This window comes from Pteropus alecto, unplaced genomic scaffold, assembly GCF_000325575.1.
Source record: "Pteropus alecto unplaced genomic scaffold, ASM32557v1 scaffold131, whole genome shotgun sequence".
Lineage (NCBI taxonomy): Eukaryota > Metazoa > Chordata > Mammalia > Chiroptera > Pteropodidae > Pteropus > Pteropus alecto.
In genome coordinates, this window is record NW_006434709.1 from 16675751 (window position 1) to 16701985 (window position 26235).

General features: G+C 34.4%; 1 protein-coding gene and 1 pseudogene across 16 annotated transcripts in view; one reads left to right on the forward strand and one right to left on the reverse strand.

Moving 5' to 3' along the window:
• Positions 1-26235, forward strand: part of NRXN1 (neurexin 1) — a 1011597-nt gene that overhangs the window by 514139 nt on the left and 471223 nt on the right. For all 16 annotated transcript variants that reach the window (XM_025045123.1, XM_025045125.1, XM_015587507.2 and 13 more), the window contains 2 exons: positions 6504-6677; positions 12439-12558. In XM_025045123.1, the coding sequence (XP_024900891.1) occupies positions 6504-6677; positions 12439-12558 (294 nt within the window). The remainder of the gene's footprint in view (positions 1-6503; positions 6678-12438; positions 12559-26235) is intronic.
• LOC112478092 lies at positions 18347-18465 on the reverse strand (annotated as a pseudogene).

Sequence of the window (26235 nt, forward strand, 5' to 3'; positions counted from 1 at the left end):
GTTTCCGCTTTCCCCCCCCTCAAAAAAAAAAAAAAAAAAAAACACCAAAGTAAATAAATGAGTGTTTCTTCCCCAGCAATTATAGATGATTTTTCTTCTCTTTAACAGGGCACACTTTTTATATAAAGAGGTTTAGATTTCACTTGTCTCTCAAAGAAAAGCTATATTAAGGTATAATATGGTAAAGATCTGACCTGCAGATGTTCATTTGTGGATATGCAACAAAAGGTTAAAATTAAAGATACTGATACAAATTTGGGGGCAGAGCTTGATTGTTTTCTGGGGTAAGCGAACACACCTGTCCTGCAGAATAACTTTCAGAAACTAGCCCAGCCTATGTGTACTTTTTCTAAACTTTTTCACAACTTTCTAAACTTTTCACAACAAAAATCAAGAGGAAAATTAGAGTTGTTCCCAAGTTTGCTGTCCAAAGTCCAATGCCCTCATATCAAAAGCCTCTGGAATTGTACATTATTCAGTCCAGCCAGAAGAAAAGTAAAGCAATATGTATTACTTCAGGTTGTTTTTTTTTCTCTAAATGCCACTTATAAGAGATTGCAGGAAACTCCTTAAGTTTCTCTAGAGTTTTAGCTAACCAAATCTACAAAGTAGTTGTCCTTTTTATATATGCTTTTTAAAATTGAAATGAAGGTGAAATGTTTAAGAGGCACCAAAAAATACATGTGAATAAACAGGAAAGCTGACTAGAACTAATTATACCTTGCCACTTGCATTTTGCTGCTTAAGGCGGAGCTTGGAGTCCTTGCTCTAATTGCCTTATGATCCCTGTTTTAAGAGAAGAGAAAACCTCTCACATTAATTCATTGTCTGCTTTTGGTTGATGGCTCCCAAGCCATGCCTCTAAGCCCATCTCTTCCTGATTTACATTATCTGATCCCTATAGGACATTCCTACTCAAATTTCACATGTTTAATGTTAAATGTAATTTTATCTTTTCTCTCCAAATTATTACTGCGTCAAGTTCTCTCGTTTCCTAGCCTGTATGGCTTATATTTTTAGACTTTATCATTTTTTTGTTTTGTTTTATTTTTAAACCGGTAGTTATAAATTCTATCATGTTACTAAAGACTTTCCTTTAATTTTACTTATGTAACACTATTTACCGGAGCCCCTTTGAAAATTTCTCTCTTCCAGCCAAGTCTGATTTTTTATATTTTCTTGAATGCTGTATTCATTTTGTCTTCATGGTGTAGCTGTGCTGTTACCCATGCCTGCCACCTGTATTTATGTCACTGCAATATAATGTATCCTATATTTTCTTATGGTCTAAACTTTTCTATGATGCTCTACCTTGCAATCAAAGTCCATAAAAGCTTTTTCTCTGATTTTATAGGGCACATTTACAATGAACCTTACAGCCTGGCCCTTGGGCTTCATAGAATTCTGTTTCATAATCTCTATATATCAACTTAGAAAATATTTACTAAGCAACTGTCCTGTTTATGTTACCAGGTTCAGTGCTATTGGGTTTTGAATTGAGTATGTCAGAAGAGCCTCTTGAGCTGCTTATAGTATAGTGCAAGGCACACTTCAAGTACACAAATGACTGCAGACTATATCAAGTAAAATGAGACAATTTTTTAAAAAAAAATTTTTATTATGGCGACATTGGTTAATAAAATCCAATAAGTTTCGATGTACAATTCACCAGTAAGTCATATAAATATTGCATTGTGTGTTCACTGCCCATAGTTAGATTTCTTTCTGTCACCACATATTTGACCCCCTTTACCCCATCTACCTCCCTCCTCCCCTCGTACCCTCTGGTAACCACTAATCTTTTGCCCATGTCCACCAGTCTGTTTGTCATGTCTGTGGCTTTTAGATTTATATTCTACATGTAAATGGTATCGTGGTTTTCTACTTTTTCGGTCTGGCTTATTTCACTTAGTGTAATTATCTTAAGATCCATCTATGTTGTTGCAAATGGCAGTATTTCATCTCTTATAGCTGTGTAAAATTCCATTGTATATATGTACCACAACTTCTTATCCGGTCATCTATTGTAGGGCCCTTCGGTTGCTTTCCTATCCTGGCCACTGTGAATAATGCTCCTATAAACATCAGTGGGCATATATCTTTTTGGATATATGTTTTCAAGTTTTGGGGGTAAACACCCAGTACAGGGATTACTGGATCATATGATAGATCAATTCTTAGTTTTTTGAGGAACTTCCATACTGTCTTCCATAGTGGGTGTACCAATTTGCAGTCTCACCAGCAATGTATGGGGGTTCCTTTTTCTCCACATCCTCTTGTTATTACTTGTCCTGTTGATAATAGCCATTTTAACAGCTGTGAGATGGTATCTCATTGTGGTTTTGATTTGCATTTCCCTAATAGCTAGTGATGTTGAGCATCCCTTCATATGTTTGTTGGCCATTTGTAAGAACATGTAGATTTGACATATTACACTCCAGTTATAATAGAAACAAGGGGACAACCTGGACTTACTCTTCGGAATCTCTCAGTGCAATCAACATAGAATGAAATACACTACAAATACATAGTCCTTACCAGACATACCAACACAACCACACCAATAGCATCCGTGTGCTGAATACATGCTATATACCCAATGCTTATACTCATTTGTTATATTTCTCACACCCTTACAAGGTAGGCGTTTTTAACCCATTTCACAGATGATGAATCTGACTCTTAAAGAAGTTATGTAGCAACATGCCTACACTGAAACAACCAGTAAGTGACAGAGCCAGGGTTTGTAGACACATGTAAGTAAAAAGCCTGTGCACTATTCCCTGTTCATTACTGCCCAACTATTAGGGAATGGATATTTGTGGTATCACCTCAGATCTTTCATATATGTATATGAGATTTCTTTTAAAAACCTATTCACCGAATATTTGAGGTTATCTGGCTTTATTTATATATGTTCTCTGCATCTTCTGCTGAAAATGCCCCTACTTCCTTGTTGCCTTGTCAATTGCATACATGGCTTACTTAAAGAACATAAATAGAAAACACACAGAGCTTCCAGAAGTGGTAACAGGATGGCTTCGAGTCTAAAGGAAACTGGCTCTTACTAGATGTCCATCCTGGCTCCTGTTCACACAAGGGTCATTAAAAAGCATATTCTCCTTCTCATGCACAGGATGTTTCATGCAAGATCCCATTAGTGCTAATGGGTCATTTTCTTTCTATTACCCCAAGAATCAAAAGGAGAAGTGCATCTTTGATGAAGTGCTAATGCTACACAGGTCTCAAGCCACTTAAGAGTTTTCTTTGTTCTCTTCATATGGAAACTCAACAGGGGACTTTAGACCACTCTCTGTTCTATGAAGAGTTTATAAAGACAGTATTAAGTGGTGATGCTAAGTGCAGCTTCAGTAATGAAAATGAGAATGATTCCCTTACTTATAAAGCCAACCTTATCCACCTTCTGTGTTCGAGGCTTGTATCCTGTACCGCTTGAATCAATATTTTCTGCTCTTTAATAACACAAGGGAAAGATTACTGCTTTTCTTCAATAAGCTTTAAAAAGTTGTTCAGGCAAATAAGATTGCTAATAGGAAAAAATAGGATTGTGGCAGGAAGTGCGGAAAGGATGCAAGCATTTTGGAATCGGCTCTCTCCCCATTTGTTGTCTTGCCATTCTTCTTTATTTTTCTACTGTGACCTCAATCCATCAGGTGGCTGACAATATTTGCTCAGTGCGCACTGAGGCCGGTACTAGGTACTATGAGAAAAACTAAGACAAAAAGAGTCTCTCTCCTCCAGGTTATAATCAGAAAGAGGAAGATTAGTTATCAGGTATATAGCAGTCCATACTTAACTTTCAGTAATGAATTCTACATCTGAAAAGCCTGAAGCAGTGCCAAGAATTCTTCACTCAAACCCCCACTGTTCTCTAATACTACATTCATTAGGCCTGGAGGAGAGCTGAAATTTCCTAACAAATTTATTTTAATAAATGAATGTAGGACCATTTCCTTACATTGACATTTGCCATGTAACAGTATAAATCTCAGACCACAATCTCAGATGTGCAAGAAAGCTGTTTTTCTCTTTTTTTCTATAACTTGATTTTTATTTTTAGCTCTGATTCTTTGAGATTAGAGTAAAAATATAATTTCCGATGGTAATAATGACTGCTATAAAATATGTCTTTGAATATTAAAAAAAATCTCAGGCAATTTTAGTTTCCTTATTTCCCTGGGATTGTGTCTAAATTAGGGTGAGGGACTGCCCATTGTACCAATTTTGGGGGAGGTAGATTGCATAGGAGCTGATCTTGAATATTCTATGTTCATAGCTCAGGTACCCACTGAATTGCTACACAGCACAACCCCATCAGGTCAGCCATTTCCTGCTTGTTTCTGTGCCTCCAGGAATTGTTCTTTTGCTCCCACACTACGGCGGAATATGGAAAGTTCTGTGAGGCTGCCTAAATTCCCAGCATGTTTAAACCCACCATGCAGCCGTGTCTCCTTAAAGATCTCATTACTGCCTCTGGGTTCTGTTGAGGAAATTCACACAGATCAACATTACCCTGTAAAGCTAGCTGAGGTTTTGACATCCACTATGGCTCAGCCCTCAGATTAGAGTACGGTGTTCTCTTTTTGTCATTAACGACTGTGTTCATATTTCTTCTCCTCTACCTTTATCTCCTGCTTACCTATACGAGAGGCAGGAAAGCTTTACTCTTCTCATGCAGCTGCCTGTATAATTCTGTCTATTTCACTTCTCTAGGAGTCTTGGATTTTAAGATTCAAATGCAGAAAGATAATTTTATATCTTTGGTGTACAATTCATATCCTTTCACTGAGGCAACTAAAACACAATGGCTTGAAATAGAAAAGATTAAGAGGAAGAAAATATGGAGGAAAAAAATCAAATATTTCAAAAATAGTATCCCATCTTGGACCAAGGACAAGTATCCTTTAATATTAAGAATGATAGTTAGTAGTCAGTAGATGTTTTATTTTAAGAGGTACCTTCAGTGCAAATTATACAAGATTAATGGCATCCTCATGTAATACTTATAGCTTGAGTAGGTCAGGGACCTAAGTTCTCAGTTTTTGTGGCTAAATGACTTTAAACAAGCTCAATGTACACATCAATACAATTCAAGAGTCTTATATCTGTGCATTGATTTTACCCTACCTACAAGCTAAGAGGTTAGCTTATTACTACTTTATGGATCCTGGCAGAAGACATAAGATTTCTGGGTCAGAGACCAAAGACTTTATTAGTCATGACTAAACAAGCAGCAGGAGCATCAGCATGTATATCAGTTCTCCTTGTTCCCAAGTCCCATGAAGACACCACAAAGGGGCCTAGATAAATGTAATTCGGAGTGTAAGAGATTTGTGTTAAAATGGGGAAAAGGTGTCAGCTTGCAAGAAAGTTAGAATGGTTAATGTGAGAGAGAAAATTCAAATAACAATGAAAAGTCGAAGAAGTAGCTAAATAGAGTATTTTTTTTTTTATACCAGAACTGATAAACAGGACCAGTGTATAATGGAATTTTGGGATCACCCTCCATATATTGGTTAATTCCACATTGATTAATTACTACTCAATGCCATCTAGATACAATGAATAATCTGTGGTAGGAAACAATCAAACATGGATTGCAATTTCTTTTTTTAGGTAGTAGCCCATAAAGTTGGAAAATAAACCTAGAAACATGAAGATGACAAAGTGACAAATTAGAGCAAAGTATTTCCTTAGAAATTGCACTAAAATTAGAAAAAAAAACCCCATAAAACCATAATTGATAACTTGTTAACAGATCCCAGAGCAGTATAAATAATTCAAAGTGGTATTACTTTACCCAATAAAGAAATACCTGGAAAAGGACGTAGTATCCAGGTATATACAGACTATTGTAGGAGCGACTGGTAAATAAGATAGGTACAAGCAAGGATAATGGGCTTAAGCATAGCAGAAAAAGTAATTTTAGACACTAGAGAGAATTTGAGATTCTGATTAACTGAAAGACCCAGAGTTCTTTAAGCAGAACATAGGTTTGATCATAACATCTGTTGACTACATATTTTCACTCTGGTGGATACTTCCTATATTTCATCCCATTTAATTCTCACACAAACCTATGGGATAGATTTTATTACCATTTCAGAGGTTACTAATGATCAAAGAAACTAAAACAAAACAAAACAAAACATACATCATCAAAGCCATAGAGTTGGTAAATAGCTGGGCCCGGATTTCAGTGTAGGAATATGCAACTCCATGGCCCATGTTCCTTCCACTTGGCCGAGCTGTATCAAACTCATTTAGTTCTTTGTGGAAATTGCTTCTAGAATTTTTTCTAGTGTTATGTTATTCAAATGCTTTTATCGTTTTGTATTTTTAGAAAAATATCTAGTTATAAATTTACTTTATTTTTGTTAATTTAATGAAAAGTAAGCCTCACTATTTTTTCCCCTGTCTTATTGTATGATTAAAGTCAATGACAAGTTACTTTTGTGACCATAACTTTGATCTTCCCACAGGTGACTTGTATATAGGAGGAGTGGCGAAAGAAACATACAAATCCTTGCCAAAACTCGTCCATGCCAAAGAGGGCTTTCAAGGCTGCCTGGCATCAGTTGATTTAAATGGACGGCTTCCAGACCTCATCTCAGATGCTCTTTTCTGCAATGGACAGATTGAGAGAGGATGTGAAGGTACTAGATTTTGGTATCATACCCTAGTAATTCCAGTTCCACTTCTAAGTGAGAACAAGTCTCTCTAGCCAGCAAAATTCATTTCTGCCAACTGATCAAACCCTAACCTTAGGGCTTAAATATCTTTATTTATGTTTTTAACTTTTCATCCCATAAATCTTAAATTTTCTGGACTATTTGCAAGCCTACACTAATGCCTGTTGTCAAACAGGAGCTGTATTCGTGGTTCTTATTATTTTCTACATCTTTTCATTCCATAGTTTCCAAAATTAGTGTGTTAATCAGTTCTGCAATACTTACTTTGTAACATTAAATGGATTTCCCATTTAGAGTAGAAAAATATAATTATTCCAGCAAGTGTTAATCAATTTGAGCCTGTTTTTTTGAAATCTACATTCAATACGATATAACAGAAGAATAAAATTTAGATACAATTCTCGAATTACTGTTTGGTTTATGTCTACCCAGCAGCATGAGTATCTCCTGTATATTATCAGTTCGTTTTAGCAAAAATTGGTTTCTTCTATTACTCTAGGCTAATATTCTATACTTCAGAAATGTGCTCAAGTATCTTTCTGTTCTTTGGTGTTTTGTATCAGACTAAGATCTGTAGTACTTTTTGATTGCTACTTTCATTTTCGATAATTTTCACTTCAACAACTCGAATTATTTTAGCCAATTCTCCCTCCATAAATGTAATTTAATCACATTATCCTGAATTTTGTGGCTCTGAATGTGTTGCTGCTTCTCCTTTAATGTCGAACACAGTTTAGGCCATTTTAAAAATTTTAGATTCATAAGGAAATTTTACATGATGGAAACAAAGAAAGATATGTGAATCCCTATCTTCCAAGAGATATGAATCATTTCCTCTCAGCCAAAATAATGCCATTAGATTTAGCAATTACCTAAGTACATGGAAATTTTTTTTTTATTTGAAAATACATTTTTCTCTCTATACAACATATATTTCCCTGAAAAGTCAGCTAACATTCAAACTGTGTTTTAATCCTGCCAGACGATAAGGCTATTTAATGCAAGTCTCAGTTGAATTTATTTTTTTGGTTATTGCCATATTTGTTTATTTCAAATTTTGTTATAACACATTCTGTAAAACAAAGAGAAAATTTGTTTTCTCCTTTTACCAACTTAACAAAGAAAATAAAATTGTTAAGTGAATAAATTCCTTCTAGTGGATAGACACAAAAATGTGGGCCATAACTTTGATTCTTGGAAGTGCTCTAATCCATGAGAATATATACATTAAAAAATAAAAGTACTACAAACTCTTCTGAAAGTAGTTTTCAAAAATAGGTCTTTTAACAAGTTTCTTGGTAAGTGACTTCTCACCTATAAGAAATAGTGGGAGCAGACAGACACATTTATAGCTAAACAACCTAGATTTTGTTTGAACTGAAAACCAATCATACACACATGACCTCCACCACTTGCACATGACATGGGTGGATAGAAGGGGAAACTAATGAGAGGAAGATGTATTGAGAGAGTGTAAGCAAAAATGATATTTGGTATTATTTTCCATCTAAAAAGTAATTTGATTAAGATGATTGTGGAGAACCTTAAACTTCTATTTGAATGTTTAAAATCATTCAGTGCATTATGACATCAGTTCCTCACCTCATCTAGGATGTTTTATATCTGAGTTTTAATAATTCTCACCCTCTTTTATCTCCTTTTCCTTTTTTTATTAGAATATTATTATGCTCCTGCCTTTCTACATTTACATTTCCCTGATTTTTTCATTCCAACATCAAGATTAACAACTTGTAGTTTATGATTACTTCTATCCTTTATGGTTCCTCGGAGTAATCTCAGATGTGCCTATTATAGGTGTGATTAATGATATACACATAGGATTAGTGGTCAAATTATAAATACTCAATAAATTCCCTCTCTAAATATTGTCTCATGGACTTTTGAGTCCAAATCACATTGGAATCACTTAACTTTCATATTACTAGAAAAAGTATAAATTTGATAACCAAATATCTTGTCAATATTTCCTATTGCTCCTACCTAACAAGACTTACAAATCTCTAAGTCCCTTTCATGTAAAAAGTTCTTGGTCTTCCCTAAATAATCACTTGCTGCCTTTTGTTTCTAACTAATTTTAGTTGATAATAGCTCATTTTATTTTTATAACACATGTTAGCTATGGGAGGGGACTTACCTTGTCCAAGTCCCTTTAGGTTAATGTTTTGCAAATTTAGCCAGTATCAGAATTGCCTTGATAACTGTTAAAACCCAATTCCTGACACCACCCCCATGGTTTCTGATTCTGCGGGTCTAGCATGGGGTCCTAGAATTGAAATTGCTAGCAAGTTCCTAAATTATGCTGGTTCTGTTGGCCTGAGGACAACATTTAAAAACTACTGCTTGAAATGGCATTTTCCTGTTTACATAAGAGGAAATGGACATTGTTAATCCACCAGTAATCAGGCTCAGTTATGCTCTATCCCGAGTCAAGATAACTCCAGTACATAAAGTCAGTGATTTTTTTTTTCTCCTAAGTTCAGACACTCTTTGCATAGATTAGTAACATTCAGCCCTAAACTTCATTATAAGCGACAGAAATACTTAATTATTAAAGCTACTATTGATTAAGCACTGGTAACATTAAGTTTACACATGCTATTTTATTTATTCCTCAAAACTATAAATCAGATATTCTTGACTTTTTTAGATGAGTAAGTCGAGCCTCAGAGATGTAAGGTGATCTTCCTAAAGTCACACAGCTAGTAAGTGGATGATAGAAGCTTTGAACCCAAGTTTGCTTTCCTTGAAAGGCCAGGCATCTAACCACTTTTCGCTATTGTTTCTTTGGTTTCCAGAGTCTGTGGTTTTACCTTCACTTTCTTTTCATTTTTAGACATATCCTTATTTTTAACCACTTAATATAAATGTCCTCATGGATTGTTTCCAATTTTATTCAGTGATGAAATGAAAGGAACATTATATAACTAAAGGGAAAAATAAATTTCGGGCTTTGTCTTGTGCAAATGCCTGTCAGTGTTTAAATATTGGTCTAGAAGGTGAGTATTTTGAAAAATGTCTTGTCAGGCATAAGCATGCATTCTCTTGTAATACTTGAATATAGAAGGACTATTGTGATAATGAAAAAAATAATAATAAAGTATGTCTTTATGCTCACATAAAGGTTTAGCAGGTACTCTGAGTTGCTGCCCCACAATATTGGAAGATTACCTTTTAGGACAGCAATTTTACATTTTTAGAGTTTAGCATTTTTTTTTTTTTTTGCCATAGTGTTTCTGCTATTTTTTGTTAAAACAAAAATCTGAGTCTTCATTAGTTTTTAATCCTGCTCTTTCTCTCCACTAGGCAAGTGAGGGAGAAACTATCCATTGGTAAAAAGGCACCTGATCCAAACTGGGCTTGTACCATTTCTTGATACTATGCTTATCCCAGGAAGGGATGTGCTAAGTAGTGCTTTAAAGGGTTAAAAAAAAAAGCCCTAATTATTTTCAGTCTCTAATGCCATAGTTAAAGATCATTAGATTACTTATGTCCTATAGACTGGAAGAAATTATGCAATTTAGTGGTTCTTGTTATTTGATACAAGAGGTGAGAAAAACTGTTACCACTATTTAGATCTCCCAGGCCTGGGAGGTTATTATTATTATTAACAACTACTATTGTCCTTACTATAACAATTATTATATAATTAGTATTTATAATTATGGTTTCTGAAATTGTGAAAATTCACATGCGTTAGACTAAATTCAGTAACTTTCTATGAAGAATACCTTTACTGAGAAAACTGTAATAGAAATATGACTGTAAGGAGCTTGTTTAAATAGACTTTTTATAAGAACATTAGTTTATTCAAAGGCTAAATATAGATAATTCTCATTTATTCACTAAATCAGTTATTGCAAAAGATCTCACTGTTAATAACATCTGATGAGGCTGGTGTCTACTTTGATATCATAAAATCTATAAAATTGTGTTTACTACAAAACCTCTTTAACTTATACTCAAAAATTGTTCAGGTGGATAGCATTCCCTTCCCACCCTTCTCTTTATCCTTGTAAGTGAAGTTCGATTGTAATAAACATGCACAAGGCAATTTATAAGAGTTAAAGACAGTTGCGAAGGTAGAGAAAATACAGACACAACTCTGAAATCCTTAAGCAATATATACCACCCTGGTAAGAGGGAAGATAAACAATCCAAACCAAAATCTTGTAAAACTTTCTTTATATTGCAGTTTGTTTCGTCCATCCTGCACTTCTCTGATCTCCAAATTATATATCCATTTTGAGAGTTTGATGTCACTCTAAGGTTCATCTGTCAGCAAACATCTGGCATTATAGTTTTAAGCCTTAATTGCAATAGTAAAATAAAAGATCTAAAGGGGAAAAAAAGGGAAAGGGATAATTGGTCTGCTAATGACTGTAGTCTATACTGTATCTGCACAAATAAGCAATGCAGTCATTTTGATAATGTACTCATATCGATCCAAGAGAGGAAAAGATATAGAAGCCCTTTTAATTTTCCTTCATTACATGTCATCAGCTCAATTAACCATTATATATATATGTATATATATATATATACGCATACATAGTAAAATTCTAATAAAGTACCGCTTTCTCATTTTTCGCTTAAGATTTATGGCCGTTAGTATTAATTTGTTTGCTTTACATAGCATTTCTCTCCCCCTTTATAGCGGCATGCTTTTTGAATCTGAACATTCTATGTTTGCCCCATTTCAGTATTGCTTACTAACATTTAATATATTTTGCTTTTTTTTTTTTTTTAATTTGCTGACAAAGTTGCATTGATGAAAGCTGACTTGCAAGGTAGATAGCCCTGTGTGTATAAAACAAGACTGAAACCCCGTAATACACAGTGGAAACCTCAAAATAACATTTTTTTTTTCATTTTTGCAGTAACTGTTGTTTGGGTTCACATTTAATTTTCCCCCTTATTGAACATTGTGCAAGAAACCTCATTTTGTAGCATAGTTTGCATAAAGGCTTTCAGTCTTGAATATGTTTGTATAGTGATTACCTTTAGTGCTCTGATCATCCTTTATTCAGTTCTTTGTTTTTCAGTGTTCTAGTTACAATTCTTTAGAAATAGAATAGCATTCTTTTTATTTGTATGTTAAATGGGGGCATGTCATCTATACAGTTATTCATTTTATGTTTAATTGCATGAAATTGTCAAAGCATGTGAATTGATACTTGCCAACATACCTATCCAAAACACCCAACAATCATAACTTTATCCATAGTTTGTGCAGGGAAACTTCTGGAACCCTTAGGACATTTTCGCATAACTCTCTTCAGTTATTTTGCCAATCTTATCTCAATTTCATGAAGTTATAATCTCTATTTCTCATGGTGTCTCTATTCATTGATCAGAAGTTAAGGAGATCCATGCATTTTTCTAAAATTCAGATGGTGATAGAGACTTATTGATGATGGAATGAGATTACCTGCTACCATAATTATACTAGAAGCTATGTGCTTGCTTTTACTATTTGTTGGTTTAGTTTACTATTATAATGTATTTTGTCCTATATTTGAAACTTTAGCAAACCTTCATATTATAGCTTCTCTGTTTCTAATTCAGGTGTGTGAACTAGAACTTTCAAAACTAGTTTGGTCATATAATTTGAGGTGTTGGCAACTACTATATGTGACCTAACTCATGTCTCAAACACTATTGGAATTTTTAAAAGAGCCCAAGTTTCTTTTAAATTGCTTTGCAGGGCCCAGCACAACCTGTCAAGAGGATTCATGTTCCAATCAAGGTGTGTGCTTGCAGCAATGGGATGGCTTCAGCTGTGACTGTAGTATGACTTCCTTCAGTGGGCCACTCTGCAATGACCGTAAGTACTTCTCAGCATATGGACAGATGCTTGTCTTTGTTTCTGTTACTGTCTGATATCCAGGATTTAAAACTGGGACGCTTTATATTATCTGTGAGTAAGTTACACTGTCATAAGCAGGAGAAGCAGTTGTTTCTATTGGAAGGACATTTTGAAAAACTAAAGTATTAATCAAGGATGCTATTAGCTACATATTGTGATGATGGTGATTCTGTTTGTTGTAATTTTTTTTTAATTGCTGATGGTCACTATTGAAAACAATGTTTTCATTTCCTTTATATGACAATTCTCCCCTAGTTTTTGAAGGAGACTTTATGTTGCTTTATATTAAGTAGTATTTAATTTTATAAGATTATATCTTGAGGGCTGTAATTTTAGTGAATGGTGGCAGGTATCATTATGTGTTTTTTTTTCTCTCTACATTTCTTCAAGCTCGTGTCTACCTTTTACTTTAAAAACATGTTTAAACTTTGTCCTTCAAGTACTGTTCCTTCTATTTTAGCCACTTGTGGGGTTTTCCCCACCTTTAGTCTCCCAATATAGGCACGATAAACACAGAGTTCACATTATGTCATGGAATATCTGCTAGTAACTAATCTTTGTGATTGCAGTGAGGGTTCTGATGCCAAATTAACTGTATATAAGATGGTGTTCTGTTTCTTAACTTCCAAGTAGATTATGATTTATAGCCATTCATCAAAATCGTAAATGCCTTTCCTACAAAATATTGCATTCCACTCTATTGAGAAAATAGTTCTGACAAACCTTCCTGGTTGTAAAGTAGAGTACATACTTTATGTTTTTAAATGCTCCAGCATTTAAGAAAAAGCTCTGGGATGATGGGGTAGGCGATGCAATGATTGAAGGCTTAGGCTTCCGGGCAAAGGCTGGGCTTGGATACAGATTTAAAGGAAGACTAGAGTTTGTTCATTTTGACATTTGTCTATTTGAGACTATTCATGTCAGTGTACATACGTGTATCAGTGTTGAGGATGTGGTCAAGCAAATATTGCATTGAACTGAGTTGTCGCAGCCTAGCGATACAGTACAATTCACCAGCTACCTTCAAGTTTCCTATCCAAAATGTGAAATGTAGGAAGAACGAGCAACTAATACAAAGAAAAATAGTACTTGGAAAAGACTTGTAAAGATCACACCACCACAGACAGAGAAATAGTTAATCTCCATCCTTTCAGTGACATCTTCCATAGAATTACAAGGAAACTGGAAGCAATAAACATGTATTCAAAACTGTCACACATTTGCAAATACAGTATTTCTACAAATAAAATCACTTACAAACAATAACTTCATTTGAGGTTATATAAATAACCTTAAAGATGCGATAAATACTTGTATGTGCATAAAGCAAATTTAAAAAACGGATATGCTTTTAATAAAGACATGCATATATAGATATAGTAACTTCCTGCATTTGCTCCTACCCCATAGAAAAATAACATAAACTTATTTTCAAGGACAACCAGAAGACTGATAACTTATTATGTGATTTTATTATGGCAAATTTTTAATCGAGTACAATCCTGACAGATGTATGACTATATGTGGTAGCTAAGAGAGCTTTTTTCTGTGAAAATGTTTTTCATTTTGCTAAAGAATTTTTTCTGCCAAACTTTACTTAATCTAGTTTCATGTTTTACAAAACAGTTGCCATTTGGTTGTGTCAGATTGTGTATCCTCATATACCAGTTAAATATGAAAAATATAATTTGCTGTATGTATTTGCTAGACATTTCCTAAAGGAACATCAAGATCCTACTTTAAGCATCATGCTGTCTTCAAAGCATTTTTACAGAAAATTATTTGAATGCTGTTCTTGGGTGATAGTAGTGGTGATGACAATGATAAACCTACTTGTTATTTTCTTATAAATAAGGTAAATGCCATCCAGTAAATGTGTCTCCTGATATGCCTCTTGCACAAATAGGCATTAAAATGACTTTGGAGGGCTCTCAAAATACATGTATTTTGATTAAATTATTGCCTCTTAGTGGGTTTTCTGGAAATGCGAAATAGTTTCTTGGTTTTTACGTTGACGTTTTGGTGGTGAGGATATGTAGGTACAAATCAATATTTAAAAGTAAATCTTTTTTTCACATCAACTATAATTTATAGAAGGTACAATAGTAACTGTTTCTTTTGAGGACGCGTAATTGATAGGGCAGTAAAAGTAGCCTAACACATTTCCTTCACTTTTTAAATTAATCAAAGTAAACCTTATCTCTACATCTCACTGTTTTTCTATGTTACATAAGTAGAATTAGTGTGATTCCTAGGATTTTAACAAACTCCTTTTCTTTATAGAGGTTGACTTTTAATATATAAAACCATTTTTAGATATTTCATTTCTTAATGAAATTTTCATTTCCAGCTTAGGTATTCATCAATATTGTGACTATAGCTTTCAACTGCATAGAAAATAAACAAAAGAGGAAAACAGAAACAAAACTGTTTAAAAGAGGAAGAAAGAACACACCACATAGCAAATGAGATACCCTACCACTACCACCACCAACAGGCCTTATAAATGTCATTGCTCTAAGTTTCATTGAGTGGATAACAGTAATTAGAAAATTTTATTTGTTAGCCTGGAGGTATAATTAACAATGAGAAAATGGAAATACTTTTTACTTTGTAAGTGTAATCTTGGATAAATCATCCTAATTAATGAACTTAAAGAAATCTTTCAAAAAAGAGGTACTTAAGCAAAATGATGCCAAAGCCAACTTTTAAAGAAAAGTGAAAATTGCCAGGTAAATGACCTAGTCATTAACAAAAACTGTTGCAGAATGTGTGTGTAGGGTAGTGTACTAACTCGTTTCTTGTTCTCCCTAGTTGAATATCACAAGCTAGCTCTTCCTGATTCTCCTAATCAGAGGCAATGTATTTTTTTTTCTCTCTCACTTCTATAGAATTTTGTTCATGCTGTTTTATTTGCCATCACCTTCTACCCTATAGTTACTGATATTTGATCTTATCTTCCTGTAAGACTATATGCTTCTCCCAGGGTCAATAGTCCTTTATATTTTGGCTCATAAGCCCAGTATTTTGCGTACCATGTTACACACAATTGGTGATAATAGTAACTCACTAATGTTGTTGACTAGGTACATGAATCTTTTATAAAAATTTCTAGTACAACTCAATGGCCAAAAGTACTCTCCAAGTTCCTCAATTCGTAATTCATGAACTTCCATGGTCTGACCTTAGCATTCATTTTCATCCTTATCTATTGCAGAACCTTGTCCATATGGCAAGTTATTGCCAACTAACTTACTTAGGACTTTATGAGCAACATTGCACATCCCACTTTCCTCACATTGCCTATGCTATTCTTGGGGAATACACTCATTCCACCTGGAATGCATTCCTTTCTCTGTATCTGCCTGAAAAAATATAAGTTCATTTTCAATCTCTACTTAAACTGCTCCATCCCATGGAAGCTTTCCTGGTCTTCTGAACTGAACTTTGCCTTTTCCCCTTCTGAAATCTTAGAGCAATGGTTTTCGTACTTACATTATTTATACTTACCATATTATAGCTATTTGTAAACTTTTTCTTGTGCGTAACCACTTACTGAGTGCTTGAGATGTGCCAGGTCTGTGCTGAGTTTCCATTAATTATGTAAAATCCGCACATCACCTTTATATGGTTGCATACACATGCACCATTATCAAACCACTGTGCTGCAGCAATCCTTTTCTGCTTTCACCCCGTGGTCCAGAATAGAATGTAACCATATTAGTTAATTTAATGTCAGGTTGGGAAAGATGAATATGGCTGTGACCACATGGAAAGTAGTGAACATAATAACATTGTCACATTACATTAGTGTAGAAATGCTGTGTGCCAAATTATAGTTCAGCTTCAGTAGTGTCTGTGACCATAAGAAAATAATACATCACAGTGCTATGATTTTGGTAGTAGGAGGGTGTGAGCATTGCCATCAAAGGACTATTTTCAAAATTATAAACTTTGTCAAAAGAAAATCTTTCTGATAGGATTATATCTTTTACATGAGAATTAGAAATGTTCACTAAAACAAAGATGAAATACATTTGACTGTGACTTGTTACCGTGACACTTAAAAATATCTTTAGCTTTGTTTCTCACCTTCTTTTGTTGTTTAAAAGAGAATCCAATATTTAGAGAATCAATCTCAGAACTACAGAAAATGAATCATAAAATATATAAAAATAATTTGGATCAATGTAACATTATTTCTCTCCCATTTAGAGCTGCCAGCAGTATTAAGCTGTGAGTGGATTTGCTGCTGACACAATTTAGGGCTGAATAAAATTTAGCTATGTCCACAACCAGATTCTTATTTGAGTATGATGATTCTTATTAACCTTAAATTATTCAAGCAGTTCTTAATGGCAACCTTTAAGTCGCTTAAAGCAAATCATAAGCAATATTTACTGATAACGATTTAGAAAAAACTGTGGGGAAACAGGGTCAGACCTGTCTTAGGTTAAACCATAAAGGGTTTAAATATTCAAACTGAGTCAAAAAATAAAATAAAAGAAAGCATAATGTATGATAGAGAAATATACTATATAATAGAAGTATTATTTTCTGTTTTATATAAATGTATCCTTGTTTCTCTTGTTGGTAAAAGACATCATAAAAGTAGATGCATAAAAGGAGATATTGGACTTGGACTTTTCATATTGCAATTGGGCAGTCAAATGACAGTTTTAAGCTGATTCTACATAAGAAAATTTGAGGAGGAAAACCCCAAACAATGAAATAGAGCGTTACTGTATTTGAATTATCCAGATTAGTCCTTTAGTCCCCTGTATTGTTCAGCTGCTGAATGATTCATGACTCTAAGTAGCATTTTTTACTCTGTGCAAATGGTGCCAATTTGGCCCCAATAGTCAAGAAGGAAGGCCCAATTGAAATTTTTGTTTTTCTCTGCTAGTTCTCTCTGATTTTTCTGGTCTCCTTAAAACTCTGTGTGGATCTTGATTTGACTTTTATGTTAGTACTCTTCATCTCAGATATTATGTTAATATGGAGGTGGCCTTCAATGTTTGTGTTATTGTGGTAACACTGCCATATTCCCACAGAGCCCAACTAGATCAGGGCTCCATTTGAGAGATTTTCCCAGTCACCTTGGCTAACTATTCTTAAGGGAATACAGTGGTTCCAGTTCTCACTGCATGGTATATTTCAAAGAGCCCTGCGACCACAGTCTCTGTCTGCATAATTTACTTTTTGTTTGTGCATTGTGCTCAGATTTCTTACTTTGCTATTCATCCACAGCAGCACAGCAGGGGCAGAACCCAGGATGCTGGGGGTGGGGGCGCAGTACAGGGGGGACTGCAGACTGTCTGAATCTGAGGCGTGAATTTTTGAAACTTGAGGCTATTAGGTTTACTTTTACTTTTTATATGGATTTTATTTCTCCAGAAATGATGCACTGAAAGCTCTTGTGTACAAAGTGAAGATTAGTCATGGTGAATTCTCAGAATCCTGCATAATACTAAATATGCTTAAACAATAATTTAATGTCCATTTATTAAGAAGTGATGTAAAAAGAATAAACTGTTACATAATTCTCCAACTTTATGGAATTAGATTATCATAGGTATTTTTTTAAAGAAAGAGTAGAAGATTTAAAATAATTAGACTTTGGAAAATCGATACTTTCTTCATATACATTGTTTGTTATGGATATACCTAGCTAGTGCATAAGAACTACAACATATTTTTATGTAAATAACACCAACATATTTTATTTTATTTCATTATTTTTTTATACCTACAGCACCTGGTCTTCCTAGGTGGTCTCCCATCCAAGTACTAACCAGGCCCAACCCTACTTAGCTTCCAAGATCAGATGAGATTGGGCACGTTCAGAGTGGCATGGTCATAGACAACACCAACATATTTTAATGATACTTGTATAATTAACAGGTACTATACACATGTGGTTACGTAGAAATCAGCTTTTCAGTCTTCAAAAAGTATTATTTTCAATTTACACATAAGGATATTGAGGCATGGATTATTTAAGTAACTTCTTTGAGCTGAAATGGCTAGTAATTGGCACAGAAAGCCTTTGAATGTAAGTCTGTATAACTTCAAGCCCATATTCTTATTTGTACCCACAATTCTTTCCATAGAGGAATAGATTCAATGTCGGTGCTGTTAAAATTTCCCAGATGCAAAATTCCCTAGAGAAGTTAGTAATGACTGGCATTTAACACTGTGTAATTTTTTTTTTCATTCTTATCTGACTCTTGATTCTTATATTTAATTTTAAGCATTATGTTGCATGAAACATGCTCTACTTCTCAGCTGCTCAGTTGCCACTTTACAGATGAGTTAAAAATTCATAGCTGTCTAAGGCATACTGCCATTAGCTTGCAGTGCTGTTATAAAAAAGTACTGATTATGAAAAAGAGATGAGAATTTTCTGTGATTCTTCTATGACAGCCTGAGTTTCTCAAAAATAATAATTTAATATTTCATAATGAAATCAGGCAAAATATTTCTCAAGTTTCTTTTGCTTGAATCAGATTCAATGTGTATTATTGGAAATAATCAGCTAAGATTCAGAATTGTGCCAACCAATGAATGTGTACAAAATGTTTTATTAGATTGATTTCATCTCAGTTTGTTCCATATATAAATGTTGAAGCAGAAAGAGAAAAAAATGAAGTCAGAGGATAGCAGTGTGGTCTTTGAATGTTTTTGAAGATACATAAGGGAAACGAGAGAATGCATGAAGCTAGATAAAGAGAAGTCACTGCGAGATTAATAGCAAAGACCAAGGTCCCCTTGTATTTGTGGGGAAGGCAAAGAAAGCTCAGGAGAAATGCGGAGTCCAGAAAAAAGGTCATGATAAAAATAATGTTGTGCTTGTATTAAGGAATAATTCTATTCATAAAGAAAAAGTTATTATTTTGAAGAAAATGCTTCTTCCCCAGTGATCTTTCTCCCTTCCCTGAACAAAGGATTCTGTGCCTTTAATGAGATTTACCGTAGCAATTAAAAAGTGTAGGATTCTTTTATGGGGAGGAATTACGGTCTCCTCTGCAACTCAGTGCTGTTATACATTGTTACTTCTTTGGTACCATTCTACAGCAGCATAAAGTACAAGGGTGATCTGTTAGCTCTGGGTATTATGGAGTGTATGATTTTAATGACCCTAATGATGTAAATTCTCAGATCTCTCAGAAAATGGCCTGTAGGGCCTGAGGCTTAATCTCCCCAGGATTTGTTGAGATAGGAAGGTACAAAAGCGTTTCTTAACTTGAAATGATTTCAGAATGAAACAAGTTTCATAAAAGGATGAGCTGATATAGAAGGATGTTAAAAAAAAAATGGGTCGTGAACAAGGAGGAGGCTGTGTTAGACAGAGACAGTGGAAACTGTGTTTGCGTAGGTGTGAATGCTTCTTATAAATATAAAACACATGACCCTTTAGGGAGAAAAACAGATGGAATATGTAATGGGAAAGAAAGAATACATTTTGCTTGGTTTCTTCACTCAAATGGTACAGTGTATATTTTGATGTTTGGCATCTCCTGTTGGGAAGCTTTCAAGGCCTCATCCAGTTCCGGCAGTTGGGTAAAAGCAGGCTGTGAATGTGTTTGCAAGGCTTCTCCAAGTCATGGCATGATGCATAAGTATCCTAGCCAGGTTTCCATGTCAAATCCTCAATGGTCACTCAAATACCCAACTTGAAAAAATGAGGATCTAGATTCCTGTCATCATTGTACCCTCAGAATAAGACAGTATTGCTGAAACTGTGGGGTCTATCTTCCATGACATCAGTTATAAATTAACTCTCCTAGGTCCTATTCAGGGCAAATGCTCCATTTTACTAAATTAAAAAACAGAAAAGTGTTAGAGAAATATCATTTCCTCTCAGCCACAAGAGATAGCACAGAAGTAATTAAACTGGATTTTAGTATGTCAGGCATATTCCTTTTATTGACAGTGACAACAGTTCTGTAAATCAAGACCTAAAAGCATTTTCAGTGTTGTTGAAGTGCAAAAGATAAAAAACTGAGGTTCTTAAAATTAAAGCTCCTGAAACTAAAATTGATCTATGGAGTGTAATATGAGAGGCTGCTGCCTGAGTCGTGAATGCAACCTCTCCTGGAATCCAGTTCCTACAAGCTGTATGATGATGATGGTGATCGTAATTTTTTTTAACTGAGTCCTTGAAAGTTATAGTGGTATAAAACCAAATGAAGTAGCTCTTCAATGCTAGCTAGCATTTATGGTTTTAAGGTCACCTGGAAAATCCTCTCCCCCTAACCCCAGTATTTCCTTTTCTAATGTTGTCGATAGGTTCTGTTGACAATTATTTCTCTGGCATTCCTACATTCTTTCATTCTACATTTAAGATTCTCCACAGTCTTGCTCAACACAACTCTACAACATGCTTTATTTCTCATATGCTCAGGCATCAATTCTTTAATACAGAAAAAAAGAGACATTGGTGTTGTCACCAAATGCTCTCTATGCCTTCGTCTCTGATGAACAACCCCTCATCCAGATTGTCTTCCTCCTCCCTGACTTCCATTCTGCCTAAAAAACGTCAGTCCATGGAAATGACCCAACTAAAATCGAGTTCATCCAGTGCAGAACAATCCTCAGTTAGTGGGTAATTTCTTCAGTTTGAGTATCCCAACATTTACTGTCCAATAGTTGTCTTCTTATGTATGTATGCCTATTTCCTGACTATATTTTATATCTCATTCTTCTATTTTTGGTATTTCTTAGTGTCTAGCACATATTAAAAGCTCAGTAATATTTTAAGATTGATATCTTGTCTTGAAACCTCCATTAGTTACCCTTTTCTAAGACTTTTTTTTTTTTTTTAGAGCAGTTTTTGGTTCATAGCAAATTAGAAAGAAGGTACAAAGATTTCCCATACGTTCCCTGTCCCCACACATGCATTGCCTCTTCTGTTAACATCTTTCACTGAAGTGGTACATTTGTTACAACTGATGATCCCACATTGACACGTCATAATCACCCCATCCATAATTTACAAGTTAACTGATGTGCGCCCATTCCCACAGTTCATTTAAGAAAATATACACACACATAACATCTGGCAGGGGTAATGTGTTATGTTTAATCAAATTCCTGTAAATGCATGTTTCATTATCTTTATTCCTAATAGTAAAGACCCATGTGGAATTAGTCTTATTTAGCTAGAAAGGAAGTGCTTTGAGTAAAGATGTGTGTATCTGGGGGAATGTGGGTGAGTATGTGTGCATGTGCATGCACACATAACTATGGATGATGGATTTAGAAACATCACTTTCTATTTTCTTTATATTCTGCTGAAGTCCTGCTTTGTATATCATCACATTAAATTTAAAAAATTTAATGTGATAATATACAAACTTTAGTTGTTTCAACGTAACTGTTTTTGTTCAATATACTTTTTTTCATTAATTATCTGATATCTACTGGAATAATCACATTATGAGTTGTTACTCTACTTATTTGATCTTTTTTAGCTGAGCTTTAAGATTTTACAATGTTCGGGTATTTTTCTAGCAAAAACATAAGCTTTGTGGGGAGAAAAATTATATTATTTCTCTTATAATAGCATATCACTTGTGAGTCCTGGTTTAGTCCACCAATATCTTTGAAGAATTCTCTAAATGTTGCCTTTGCAACAGCTCCAGAAAAGTCAAATACCTATTTGATATAGTGATAGAAATAGTTAATATTTTTTATGTTTTTCTTTTCCATTATAAATATAATGAAGGTAGTACAGTTGTATATACAAATGCTATATGCAAGAGGCTCACTTGGTCTAATGGCCCTGGTTCAGTATTTTAGGAGAATTTGCATAATATCAGCTTAAGATGGTGAATATTTTCTACCTCCCAATCTAAACCACAATCACTCTGCCAAGTGCATAGTGCATAGTGACAGCATCAGAAATAGAACTTGGTTGGTTGTTGGAGGGGTTGAGAAATATTTAAAAATTTTGCCTACCTAAGTCAAAAAGGAGGTAGTAAAATGAAGGGACTGGACTAAATCAGTGGTTCCCAAAACATGGTTCTTGAACCAACAATGTCAGCATAACTTGTTAATTTGAGAGAAATGCATATTCTCGTATTCTAGACCTTTTGAATTAGAAAAAGTTTGAAAACTATTAGATTTAATAATCTCTAAATTTATCTTCTTAGTTCTGTTTTCTAGATAAAAAACTTTATTTAATGGAATAAAGGAAGTTCTATTTTAAAAACTTAGTAAAACATCATGACTAGATTTAAGAGACAGTTTTGATACAATCTTGGATGTTTCTTACATGGTGATTTGAAAGAAATAACACAAATTTTCATTTTGATTATCAGCCTCCTCTGTTGGCTGGCAATCTTAAGAATGTTTGAAAAGTTCCCATTCACACTATTCATGCTGTGAAAAATCTAGTTCAAAGCAATTTTTTCCCTGCAATGTGAGGAGAATGAGTAAATCAAGTGCACATCCCTCAATTCTTATCCTTTGGAGTTCTTTGGCATAATTTTCTGATAATTGATATAGATTAGGAAATAAAGTATTATTCGAATCTGCAAATAAATTTTAACCTAGAAAAAAATGGAGTCAATCGAACCACGTCAAAAATTCCATTTATATGAGATCGTCTATTCACATGGCATCCTTTTTTATTGCTGAAAATGTTCCAAATCTTTACCTACCCTTACCACTTGCTAAACAAATGTGATCCCAATTCTCTAGATACAGTTTCCCTTCTCATTAACAAATATCCCTTATCTAGTAAGATCTTCATGTTTCTTTATCTTTACTTACATAGAATTGTTCATATGTGACAATCCTCCAGCCAGGATCCCTGATTGTGACCTTAAGCAAGTCACTTAAATTTTTCAGGCCTCAGTTTTCTCATTAGAAAATGAAAGATTTGGTTTGCTTTGTGTTTAAAGTCCCTAGAGTTCCAAGGGTCTGTGATTCATTGTCACTATTCTTTTTTCTCAACCCTCAGGCCTATTTTCAGTCATGTATAAGGCTCCTGTAGGATGCAGCCTACAGCCTAATCACACCACACTAATCTAAAGTATATTTTAGCCAAAGACCTTTCCTGCCAAGTCCTATAAAAATGAAGAACTTGGAAAAAGAAATCTGATTAATGGGATGTCTTCCTGTTTTGAGAAAGAAAACTGAATTAATACTGAAACACAAGGCAAAAACTTTAGCTATTTGTTTCTTTCATGTGTATATGGCTACCTATTTATAGCTCCTTTCAGATATCTATTTAGATTAAATTTGTTTTAAGTTGAAAATTTTACTGGTGCAGGGCTTGTGCCTCTGTACTTACTTAGCTAAATGTAATTCTTATTGGTACTTAAATTCTTTTTGGTGACTTTAAAAAAACCGGTAATTGTCAATATCAAGAATACAGCTAGTAATTGAACATCTACTATGTTCTGGGTTTTTTATATTAAAATCATTTCTTCTTATGCCATCCTTGCATAAGAAGAATTACATCTTTTTTAACAAAAGATGTATGTACGGTGAAGAAGTATTCTATGTTGATGTTAATAAGAATTTAGACTTGTCTCACTTAAAATTTCATGGTCTGCAGATTTCATTATGCTGTCTTAGTATTGAATAAAGTAGTCAAATTGAGAGGATTCATGTATATTCTGTAATTCCACTTCAAATGTTTTAGGCCATACACAAGATGAATTCATATATGCAGATTTCCTAAATATAAGAAATCATAACAATAAGGAAGAACTGATACAAAGCAAATTTATTCCTATTTTTCCTTCTAAAAAATCACTCATCGGCAGGCCTACATCCTATACTGAAACATACGAATACATGAGACCAACGCATCTGATAACTTTATAAAGGCTGCAGCTTCAAAAAAGAAAACCTTTGAATACCTTCAGTGAATGTGCAGACTTTAAAAAAATGATTCTTTTTTTGAAGTAGAATATAAAACAGTTTGAATAACCAGGAAAATACAACTTTTCTCTATTTAAGATAGTGCAAATTTGAGATGTTGAAAAACTTTCATGCAATGATAAACGTGATTTTTTTTTTCAGCAGCATGTTTCTGGTCTATCGTTCTGGTGTGTAAGGGAGGAAAGGATCATCCTTGGCAGTGAGGCTAACCTGTTGTGAAGTTGCCTTTCCCACCTGTAATTTCTACACTTCTAAACAAATATATTTCTTTTGCTGGAGACAACTATGATTTAATTTTAGAGTATTCAGTCTCTCTGGCTAATACTTGTTTAGCGTAGGATATCTTAATATGTCTACTTCTGGCCTGAACCACTGTTGGTGAGAAATGAGAAACAGTACGAGATTGTCATTCCACCCTTCAAGGATCACTTGTGACAAAACAGAAAGGACTTGTGATTAAAACTCTCCTGTGGGTTAGGAACAGATTGACACGGTGATTTATCTGAATCTGAGACTACTATTAATTGTGCATTTACTATGTACAAAACCCTGTGAGAAATACAGAAAGTGAAGTGATAGGTCCTTGCCCCAAAGGAGGTTTCATTTTAGTTGGGGAAATAATTCCCAAGACCCAGGCATCAAGGTGTTTTGTTCATTTTCTTCCTTGACCCATCACATGTGCTTATAACAATGCCCAGTTCTTAGTAGATATGTGCTCAAAAATATTTGTGGAATGAGTCAAATATATTAATAAGATAACTAGCAATTTAAATGCTAAATATGTGGTGCAAACATTTGCTGTATAGGAATTCAGAAGAAAGAGCAAGCACTGTAGAGTGTGCTGGCTAAGTAGGAGTGATAGTAAGTTGAACCTCAACTGGGTAGAGAGTATCAGGGAGGGCATTCCACACAATGGAGCAAATGTGAATCTATAGATCCAAACACATCTGTTGAGCACTTTCTATAACAAAGGTGCTCTTCTAGGCTCTGTGTATACAGAAATAAATAAGAGGAGGCTGCGGGTGCCATGGAAAGGTAACAGACTTTGGAGGTAAATAGATCCAGAATTGCATTCTGACTGCCATATGGCGCCTGCAAGGCCATAGCCAAGTCAGTTAATGTATCTGAGACTCAGTTTCTTCATCTATAAAATGGGAACATGATTACAGATCTTGAAGGATTGTTTTGAGAATGAAAGGTAATATACGGTCATATACTTAACATACCCCCAAACTGGTAGGCATTCTGTAACTGATATCTGTTGCAATGTTGCCATTTCCTTTGCTTTCAAGGAGCTTATAGACAAGAGAAAAATAATTGGTATCTGGACAGATCATTACCATTTAAGAAGTGCTTTAATACTTTGCTTATCAAAGTATGTTCTGAGAACCAGCAGCACCTTCAAGCTCAACAGAGATGCAGACTCACAGACCTTCCCTCCCCCTACACACCTACTGAATCAGAATCTGCATTTAACAAGATATCAGGTGGTACCTGTACATGTTGAAGTGTGAGAAGCACTGCTCTAATAGAAACATGTGACAAGGGCAGAGCAAGGAATGAATAAGGTGACTAAAGGAACTAAGGGAAGACTTCTCTTAAAAAGTGAAATTTAGAGTAATTCAGAGTGAAATATTACATATGTGTGTCTGGATTAACTTGTTTAGTAAATCAGAATTCCTGATTTGAAAAATTTGGCATAAGATTTACCTTGACATAACTGTTTTCACATCACAT